This window comes from Alligator sinensis, unplaced genomic scaffold (genome assembly GCF_000455745.1).
Source record: "Alligator sinensis unplaced genomic scaffold, ASM45574v1 scaffold1247_1, whole genome shotgun sequence".
In the NCBI taxonomy this organism is placed as follows: domain Eukaryota; kingdom Metazoa; phylum Chordata; order Crocodylia; family Alligatoridae; genus Alligator; species Alligator sinensis.
The window spans coordinates 3,101-13,651 of record NW_005843570.1 but is presented as its reverse complement, the minus strand read 5'-3'; the positions used below and the strand labels follow the sequence as shown (position 1 = coordinate 13,651).

The 10,551-nt window shown below is 44.9% G+C and overlaps 1 protein-coding gene across 1 annotated transcript; it reads right to left on the bottom strand.

Moving 5' to 3' along the window:
* On the bottom strand, nucleotides 1–921 carry LOC102368010 (olfactory receptor 10AG1-like). Its single transcript, XM_014527495.1, has one exon. The coding sequence runs from the start codon at nucleotides 919–921 to the stop codon at nucleotides 1–3; it is 921 nt and encodes a 306-aa protein (XP_014382981.1).
* Nucleotides 922–10,551: the final 9,630 nt, after the last annotated feature.

The following is a 10,551-nucleotide window of genomic DNA, read 5'->3' as shown; positions in this document are numbered from 1 at the left end:
CTATGCATTTCTATGCAACTCCCTCAGAGCCACCTTTATTTCTTTGTTTCTCAGGCTGTAGATTATAGGGTTGAGCATTGGAGTAACTACTGTGTAGAGCAGGGCAAGTAGCTTGCCACTTCCAAGGAACTCACTGGATGTGGAATTTAAATACATTGCACAAGAAGTCCCATAGAACAATGAAACAACCATCAGGTGAGATGAGCAGGTAGAGAAGACTTTGCATTTGCCATCAGCCGATTGCATCCTCAGGATGGTGGAGATGATGCAGATGTAAGAGATGACGATCATTATAAAAGGAACCATCACCACGAAGATGGCAACCAAGAAGAGCTCAGTCTGGTTCACAGAAGTCTTTCCACAAGCTAAATTTATTAGTGGCACAATGTCACAGAAAAAGTGATTGATAGTATTATGCCTACAGAATGGCAACATAGCTATCAAAGAAGTCTGTGTAAGGGCCACAGTGATCCCACTCATCCAGGACCCAACCACCAGCTGGATGCAGAGCCTCCTGTTCATTATGACCAGATACTGAAAGGGGTGACATATTGCAATATATCGATCATAAGCCATGGCTGACAGGAGAAAGCACTCAGCAGTTCCCAGAAGGGCAAAGCAGCACATTTGTGCAATGCATCCAGTATAGGAAATATTTTTAGTGTCTAACAATAAATCTCTCAGCATCCTGGGGATAGTGACAGAGGTGTAGCAGATATCCAAGAAGGATAAGTTTTTGAGGAAAAAATACATTGGGGTCTGGAGAGAAGGAGAAGCTTTTATAATGAAGATGATAAAGCTGTTTCCTATCAGGGTGATGCTGTAGATAATCAACACCACAACAAACAGTAGGACCTGAAGTTCCTGGAAGTTGGAAAATCCAAGGAGTTTAAATTCAGTCACCACGTGTGATTTCCCCATCTCAGATCTTTAGTATCTTCCTTGTCTTTTGAAGAAACAGAGGGAGAGAGAAAAACAAATAATTGGCACATGACTCATTTCTCAAAATAAATGGCAGAGACATATTCAAAAGTGCTCTTCAGTGTTGAAGACCATTTTGAATACATGTGTTTTAACTGCAGAATGAAGACAAATAAATGGGTTCTAATTGCAATTATTTTAGAAATTAGGGCATTTCTAACTTTTTGTAAAATTCAACTCATTTAAAAATGGGGCTTAATGACTTTTTTTCCCCAAGAGGATTACATGATGTGGATGTTGGTAATAGCAAAGTTGTAGACTCAGTGACCTAGGCAGTCCATTCCATTTTTATGTCCTTGAGTTCCTATGAGGGTAGGTTTAAGATTTGTATTTAAAATAAACTAAATTAGGACTGCTCAGCTGATGGGGAGGACATTACTTAGCACTGGTGTACATGCTGGGGCCTGAGATCAGAGTTTGTTAATGTTTTTGCAGACAAATTACCATAAGAAAACACAGTGTTTTTTGTATATTGGCTTTGCCACCGTCTATTTTGCCACAGCATTTTTATTGCCAAATCAAGATAATCAAAGGCAGAAAAAGAACAGGAAAGCCTGAATCAACATTTCAACATGAAAAAGTTAATTCATGATAAAGGGAATTCCATGTTCTGTCAAATACTTTTGATTCAAGCAGTATTTTCAAGCCAATATCTTCTTCTCAAAACCTTTTGAAGAAAAAATAATGTTTCATAGAGTTTTACATTTTGACTTTTCCTCTAAATTCAGAACAGAAACTCATTTTCAAATGTCAACATTTCCCAGTAAATGAAAATCACATTTTCTCACTTGCTCTACTTAAAATGTTCCATGTCACAAGATCACCCATCTCGCATCCCTTACCTCTCATACAAGTCTTCTGATTCCTCTGTCTTTGCTGCATACTCATGGCTAGGAAGTGTAATTCCTTTTGGTTCTTCAGGAACCTCCAAAATGATCACTACTGCTTTGAAAGCCTCCTATGATCCTATTGATTTTCAGTATGCCTTTTAATGTATTTTAATGGGTATATATCTCTCAGTTCTTGGTCTGTTATATTTTTTTATCAAGTAGCCACAAATAAAAATATGTAACAGTGGCAGATATTTATGCTTTCCAAATTACCTTTGGGACCTAATCCCTAGCTTGCTTTGTGCTCAGAGATTTTGAGCTGGGATATTTTTTGCTTTTTTCTGATAAATATTTTTTCCTAGTAAACCAACATCCTTCTTTTAATGGAGACAGATAGGACAAAGAGAAAAAGGAATGGAAAAAAAAAGGGGAAAAAATCTTTTTAGGAAGGTTTTGAGCAAAAAAGCCTTTTCAGTATTTTTATTTTTTGGGGAGTAGTGGGAGGAGGAGAGGAAAGGACATCTTGATTTTTTTTTCACAGAAAGCACTCATTATAAATCATTTTGTTACAACCCAGTTTTCTCCCGAAAACAGTTTTGGGTGGAAATTAGACAATCAGACAGACAGAAAACATTAGCTCAAATATTTCATAGATGCCTCTGGCAATAAGGATAGAGAGGCAGAGAGATCCAAAATCTCACACTGTAATGTATTGCCTGCTGACTACTGATAGATGTAGTATTATATAGACAATACTTTCTTATCCCTTGTCATCTACTGTCCATTATAGTGTGCAACTACCCTTGGGCACCATTCACCCTTTGCTTTTTTGTAGTCTTCTTCCTTCTCTCTCGTTTGATACTTAATGCCTAGTAAACAGCAGGGTAGGAGAATCTAAGTCAAGGCCTGCCATTATAGCTGAGTGATACTAGCACTGGCCTGGAAAATAAGTTTATAAGAAATATAGACTCAAGCTCTTGCTCTAATTATTACTTATGCATCTCATCCCATGACTATATAATGCAAAATGTTTATGCAGTCTCTATTGCACGGATCAGAAAACGGGATTCCCAACAGAAAAAGGAGAGGTAGTAGTGGCATGAAGCCAGCCCAGCCCGTAGCTTGGTGGCTAAGATACCTATTGGAGAGACATATGTTTGAAGCTCCTCAGTCCAAAGTGAATCAAATATCTCATTTTCAGCTTTTGGGGTGAGCTTTCTAAACTAGGCTATTTCCCATAAGGTGGTCAACAGACTTTTTTTCCTGGTTTGTTGTTTGTTTGTTAAACTAATGATTGCCTAATGTAGAGTACAAATGATCCAGGTACTTAGGGCTGTAAACCACATGTCCAATTCTATTACCTTGGCTAGGAATGTAAAATGGAGAGTTCACCTAAAAATCAGCATGAAATAGCCATTCTATCTCCCACTATCACCATGTTCCCACAAGCAGGGGTGTACGGTTGCTATCAAGAAAAAAGAAGCAGCATAACATTTTGCTGTTTTTTGCCCCAGTGCATGCCTCCTCACATGGGGTTAACATGGGGACAAATTTTCCGAGTTGGGTAGGGAAGGCTAGAGCCAGCACCTTGGCTGGCCCCAGCAGCCTTACATGGGAACCTGGGGCCTCCTGGAGTTCCAGAGGCAGCTATCCAAGTGCGTGGAGCCTGGCTGGCAGCCAGAGCATGGCTCTGGCAGACCAGGCTCCAGTTTTGGGAAGTGTACACTAATGCCGTGTGCACCGCCCCACTTTTTTCTGTGCACTTTTTTTTATATACTGAGATTTCCAGGTATCTAAATTTGCCTCCATGCTGAAAATGAAATCATAGTTTCATAGTTTCATAGTAGCTAGGGTCAGGAGGGACCTGAATAGATCATCTAGCCTGACCTCCTGCCTTCGGCAGGAATGAATGCTGGGTTCACAAGACCCCAGACAGGTGATCGTCCAACCTCCTCTTGAATTTGCCCAAGGTAGAGGTGAGGACCACCTCCCTGGGAAGTTGGCTCCAGATTTTGGCCACCCTAACTATTGAATATTGCCTTCTGATCTCTAACCTAAACCTATTCTCCATCAGCTTATTACCATTGTTTCTTGTCAATTCAGGTGGTGCAGGGGAGAAAAGGGCTCTACCTATTTGCTGTTGATCTCCCCTGATGAGCTTGTAGGCAGCCACCAGGACCCCTTCAGCCTCCTCTTGCTGAGGCTGAACAGGTTCAGGTCCTTCACTCTCTCCTCGTAGGGCCTGTCCTGCTGCCCTCTCACCAAGTGGCTGGCCCTCCTCTGAACCCTCTCCAGGCTGGCCACATCCCTTTTGAAGTGCGGTGCCCAGTACTAGACGCAGTACTCCAACTGTGGCCTGACCAAAGTCACATATAGGGATAGTGTCACTTCTCTGGACCGGCTTGAGATGCACTTTTGGATTCATGACAAGGTATGGCTGGCCTTGCTGGCAGTGAGCTAGCATTGGTAGCTCATGTTCACCTTGGAGTCAATAATGACCCCAAGATCCCTTTCCACCTCTGTGCTTTCAAGAAGGGAACTCCCCAGCCTGTATGTATGCTGTGGATTCCTTCTCCCAAAGTGCAGCACCTTCCATTTGTCTACGTTGAACCCCATCCTATTCTCATCTGCCCACTTTTGTACTATGTCTAAATCTAGTTGCAGCCTCTCTCTCCCTTCAAGTGTGTCCACCTTGCCCCACATCTTAGTGTCATCAGCAAACTTGGACATCGTGCTTTCCACCCCCTCATCCAAGTTGCTGATGAAGATGTTAAACAGTGCGGGCCTGAGGACCAAGCCCTGGGGTACCCCACTGCTCACATCTCACCAGCTTGAGTACAATCCATCCACCACTACTCTCTGGGTGCGCCCCATCAACCAATTTTTTACCCAACCAACTGTGCAGGCATCAATGCCGCAGTCGCTTAATTTATTGATGAGGATGGGGTGAGAGACAGTGTCAAAGGCGTTCTTAAAGTCTGGAAAGACTACATCCACGGTGACACCATCATCCAAGGATTTAGTTACTTGGTCATAAAAAACAATCAGGTTGGTCAGGCAGGACCTGCCTTTGATGAACCCATGCTGATTGCCCCTGAGCATGATCTCCCCTGCTGGCCCCCTACAGATGTGCTCCTTGATGATTCTCTCCCATATCTTCCCAAGCATAAAATGTGGGGTACATTTTGCAGCACCTCAGAAGCCTTTGCAGCACCACAAAATGTATGTGCGTGCTTATGTGCATGCAACATGTAGGTGCAAAAGCACATGTAGGTGCAAAATCATGAGTATAGGAGGTAAACATTGAAGTAAGCATCCATCCTCCTATATGAAGACAATGACGGGGGGAGAAACGAGCTGAGAAATGAGCACTGCTACCTAACTATCATCCCTCCAGCTCGGGCAGGCAAGTTATAGTTCAGATATGCTCTCAGCAACTGCAGAGGAACATTACAGACAAAGAGATGATTCTGCCATCCCCTTCTCCCCCGGTCCTGTACCCCTTAAGAAGGAATGTCACTGGAGACATAACAACTAATTTTGGGATAACAAAAAAGAAAACAGGAACAGGATTGAACTAATAAATTAATAATTAGGAATTCAGAGGGAGACACTGAACACAGCACACTGGCCAGCACGCTCTCCTTCAGGAGCTGAAGGATGCCCCAGGGCACTGGCACCCATGCATTATATGTGCCAGAAAGATAAGCATATCATTATAGACAGAATATCAGGCAGGTCCTTCACAGGGTACTTAGCACATGGCACTAGCTGTGCTGCAATTCATATGGTCTACTTCACAGGAACTGTTGTCAAGTAGGGCTGTGAGAAATGGCTCTGTTCCAATTCAGATTCGGATTTGGTGATTTTGAAGGGACAGCGATTTGATTCGGTGTTTTGGATCACTGTCCTGATTCGATTCAGCTGAATCTGTTTTGGAATTTTGAAACTGATTAGGAGACTTGGCTATATACTAAAATGGGGAATCACTAAAATACCTATAATTTTGTCATTTTTTGACTGCTTCAGATGAAAAGAGCAGAGATGGTAGCCCCTTCTGGGAACATGAAGCCTGTCAAGTTTCAAGGAGATAGGTGAAGGGGTTTCTTTGAAACTGCACCTCAAACTATTCAAAGCAAAACATGTTATACTTGTATGTGTTAAGGGGTGTGTGTAGGTTGTAGCCATGTTGGTCTAAGGACATAGGCGGACAAGGTTCTTTGGGTCAATCTGATACCCTTTATTAGACCAACTGAGTAGTTGCAGAAATATACCTTCGCAAGCTTTTCAGCAAGCCTGAAAAAAAAGAAGCACCTGCGGTTGGTGTGTGTGCTCCTCCTGGATGGAAGGAATAGTAAGGAAGCCAGAGGCTGGCATGCAGTGCGGGCAAGAAAGCCAGCCACTGAAAATGGAAATGGAGGCATCAGGGGGTAAGGGACGGGCTGGGGTGCAGCGGGGGATGGTTAGGTAGCAGTGTAGGTAAAAGTGCAGAGGTGCCTGAGGTGTCAGATGTCAGGCAGGTCTCAGTGTGCCAGAATTCCACTGTGTATATTGAGTCCATGAGTTTCCGTACCTACTACCTATGATGCTGATGAAGTGCAGTTCAAAGGCCAAGTTCTGATAAGTGGTTTGTAATTTCAAACAAACAGCTAACCTCATCACTGGAAGTGAAACCAACTTCCTACAGCTCAAAACACAAAACCTGCCAACTATCTCCAGTACCCCCACAAACTGCACACCAGAATCTATCAAAGACAACAATACCTACCTATGTAAAAAAACACTGCCTCCAGTCTCTCCCTATTCCTCACCAAAAAAACACTATACCTCCAGTCTCTCAGGCCTGATCCTGAGAGGGAACAAATTACCAACCACTTTTCACAGCCGGCCCTATGACCTTCACTTCATCAGTCACCCCACCCCAGCCTGTCCCTCACCCCGACACCTCCATTTCCATTTCCAATGACTGGCTTTCTTGCCTGCATTGCATGCCAGGCTAACCTCTGGCTTCTTTACTATTCCTTCCATCGAAGACCAACTGCAGGTACTTTCTCAGTCTGACAAAGGGTTTTTCAACCCGAAAGCTGGCATCCCAGGCAGCTAAGCTGAGCACACAGGGAGCCACACAATTGCACTGCAGCCAGCAAGCATCAGGCCTCTCAAAGATGTGACAGGCCTGGGCTTTCCCCAGCCAGGACTGTGTCAGTGCATGTGTTAGATGGAGGTTATGGTGCCTCCTACCTGCCTTTCACCAGAGGATCATTGGTCCTGGCATTTAAGGGGCTGCTGTGCTGCCGTCAGTCCCACCAGGCCTCCCTACCCTGGCAGGGTGCAGTTTTAGTGGTTGTGCCCAGGACTTGGGGTCTCCTCCTTCCCGATAGCCCCATCTTATACCCCCACGTTCATCCTGGCAGGGGAATGAGCTCAGCAGGGATGTGTTCTTCCCCTGTTGGCTGGTGATGCAGTTAGTGCCCCCTCAAGCTGAAAGTGGGGCATTACCTATTTTTTTTTTTTAAAAGGAAAAAAGGAAATAGGTGTGGACAGAGTGAGAAGGGTGGCATTCAGTCTGTCTGCACCTGGAGCTTGGTGAACCACAGCAGCAGGAGGCTTACCTTCAGGAACACAAGCTGTTCCACCATACCACCATCCAAGCAGGTGCGGTGAGGTGTCACTACATCCCCAGTGATGCTGAACACCCTATCACTGGGCACACAGGTTGGTGGACAGGACAGGTGTTGCTGGCCACACTGGGCCACACTGGGCACTTTTACACTGGGCTTGCCCAGTAGGCCAAGGGGTCTCTCAGCAGTGGCTCCACATTTTCAGCAAGATAGGCAGCCACCAAGGCATGAGTGCTACCTGCCTGATGCTGGGGTCTGTTGGCTCTGGACCCCACCATAGAAGCCATGCCCTTAGCCCATATTGGCAGCGTGAGTGGTGGAAGACAAGACTGGATCATGGATGGCATGCTAGCATGAGACAGTGGATCCCCCTGTTCCATGTCCCCCTGCCTCTGCCATCCTGCATCCTTGACTTTCTTTACCAGCACCTCCGTCCACTGATTCAGTGTTTGGCTGCCACATACGGTGCCCTTCACCCTTGGGTCACACATGGCGGGCAGCATATGGACTGTACTGGACTGCAAGGGATCAAGCCATTTCCTGATGCCGTCCTTCAGCCACCTCACCAGTGCCTGAATGTCTGGTGAAAGCAACCTGCCCCAGCCAGGAACATTGATCCCCTGGAAGCTCTCCACTTGGCTCTGAAGTTGCCTCACTATGGGGATCACCTAGCTAAGGAGGGCATCAGCGGCACTGAGGTTCTTGGTGGACTCGAGGAAGGGCTTGAGGACCACCAAGATCTGGGACATGGTATCCCACTCAGATTTGTTCAGGGGGCCGCTGATCCCTATCTCCCCAAGCAGGGCCATCTCATGAATGGCCTTCTGTTGCTCCACCAGCCTCTTGAGCATCAGGTATGTGGAGTTCCACTAAGACTCTACATCCTGCATGATTTTGTGCTGCGGGATGTTCAGCTCTGTTTGTTTGTCCCGCAGCATCTTGCCCCCCTGTAGCCTGCCAACTGACTGCATTTGGAAATGAGATTGCTGGTGGTGCTGGTGCCATCACTGGCAGTCCTGTCCCCCTCCAAGGTGTCCCTGACAACAAGGTGCAACTTATGTGCCACACAGAGGATGTTGGCATCATGGACCGCCTTGACCATATTGGCCCCATAGTTGGTGACCATGAAGCCATGGGTGAGCTCACCCTGCCCAGTGAGCCATGCCTGCACCATATGGTTCATGGCTGAACCCCTGAAGCTCTTGCACTTGACGTCATAGTTTTGCAATTTCTTATACCAGTAATGGGTTTGTCTGTATACATTCATCTCTGCACATTTTCACACTTCTGAGAAAGTGTATAATCATTTTTTAATTGTCACTGAGAATATGATTGATATCAGTTCACTATGACCATTTCTAAGTTCTTCAGCATTGTGAATACACACTTTGAATCTGTTCGCCTCAGTGATTACTGTGGGAGGTTTGAGGCCTTTCTCATCTCCCTATTTGGAGAAGAGGGGGATATGCAAGGGTCAATGAAGGGAAACTGTCAAAACAATCATATATGTTACTATTTCCAGTTTATACATAATTTATAAGACTTCATGAGGACATGAGTTCAAACAGCGTTCAAATTACTCTTCACTGTTCATAAGAGAGGTTTTTGCACATTGAAGGAAGCTGGAAACATTTCTATGAAAACCTGACCTGGGCTCACGTTCATATGCCACAGCTCCCAACACCTGCACACACGTGGCCTCATGCATGTGACATGTATGTACAAAACCAGATACTTGGGAACAGTAAAATTGCTGGGCACAGGCCCATTTAGCTCCACGATGCAAAGCATCTGTTCCACTTCCTTGGTTAAAATAAATCAAGGAAACAGGTGCAGATGGTATAATAGGTTGAGGCTATGTAATCTCATATAGCTAAGTCTACTTCATACTAACCATTTTACAACAATCTTTTTATAAGTGTATAATTTTCTAAACTGAAAATTTAAGCCTATGGGAAAAGCTGTTTTACCTTTATGAGCTAAGATAGCATTTAATTATTTCCTTGCCATCTAAGTGGTCTTTTTTTTTTGCTCATCCAGAAGCCATATTTGGTGCTTAAAGCCCCAGAGACAATCTATTTTTGCATGCAAATATATGACTATATAGCACGCAAGCAAGTAAGAACATACTGAAAGAGACCTCCTATCTCTTCCTTCAAAGAGCACAGAGCACACAGACCAAGATTCTAGTACCTTCTCTCCCAGGGGGTTTTTCCCTGTCTCTCTTTGGCTGAGTAGCCTAAACACCACACCACAGGTCAGCCATGATGTAGGCTGTTCTGTGGTGCTCCTCTTGAAGCTGACTTCCCTGGCAACCATGAGAAGAAAGTGTGTGGGAGATATTTGGCCCCAGGAGAAATCCACCAAGTCAGAGGGTGTGTGGCTTAGTGAGATAGCTTTTCATCTAGCAGGACGAATCCTCGAGTATGATTTAGCCTGAATGCTAGTCCGCAGTGGATTAAAACTTTCTCTCGTACATTCCTCAGTACTATTTTTTTTTTCCTTCCTAATGATTATGTTAGTGGCTCAACTTCCAAAGACATACCAGGGAAGGACCTAGACAATGTACAACTTGTTAAGTGATGGGTAGTGTAGTATGCTGGGAAGTAAGGAATGAACATGGTTCAAATGTCCTCAGTGTGGGGGAGTCTTAGAACCCAAATCCTCTGGCAGTGCAGGTGAGTGAACTAGCCAGTGAGATTTGGGAGAAAAATAGGAATGCACGCAAACCCCTTTACAAGAGATGGTCATACAGCTTATGGCTGTTATTATGAATGTCCAGTGTGAGGCTACATAGCCATGTGTAATCATTCAGATATGTAGGGATACTCATCATATGTTTCATTTCCACCATTCTGAAAATTCCTTCAACCACTGGGAAGCAAAGGGCCTTTTTCACTTAATCTTCTCATCTCATTGTTTTCACCACTTTCTCTGATGCCCTCCTTAGCTAGGTGATCCCCATAGTGAGGCAACTTCAGAGCCAAGTGGAGAGCTTCCAGGGGACCAATGTTCCTGGCTGGGGCAGGTTGCTGTCACCAGACGTTCAGGCACTGGTGAGATGGCTGAAGGAGGGCATCAGGAAATGGCTTGATCCCTTGCAGTCCAGTACAGTCCAT

Bases quoted from the DNA above. Each gene is read 5' to 3' on its own strand.
- LOC102368010 (XM_014527495.1), bottom strand. From the start codon at position 921: ATGGGGAAATCACACGTGGTGACTGAATTTAAACTCCTTGGATTTTCC.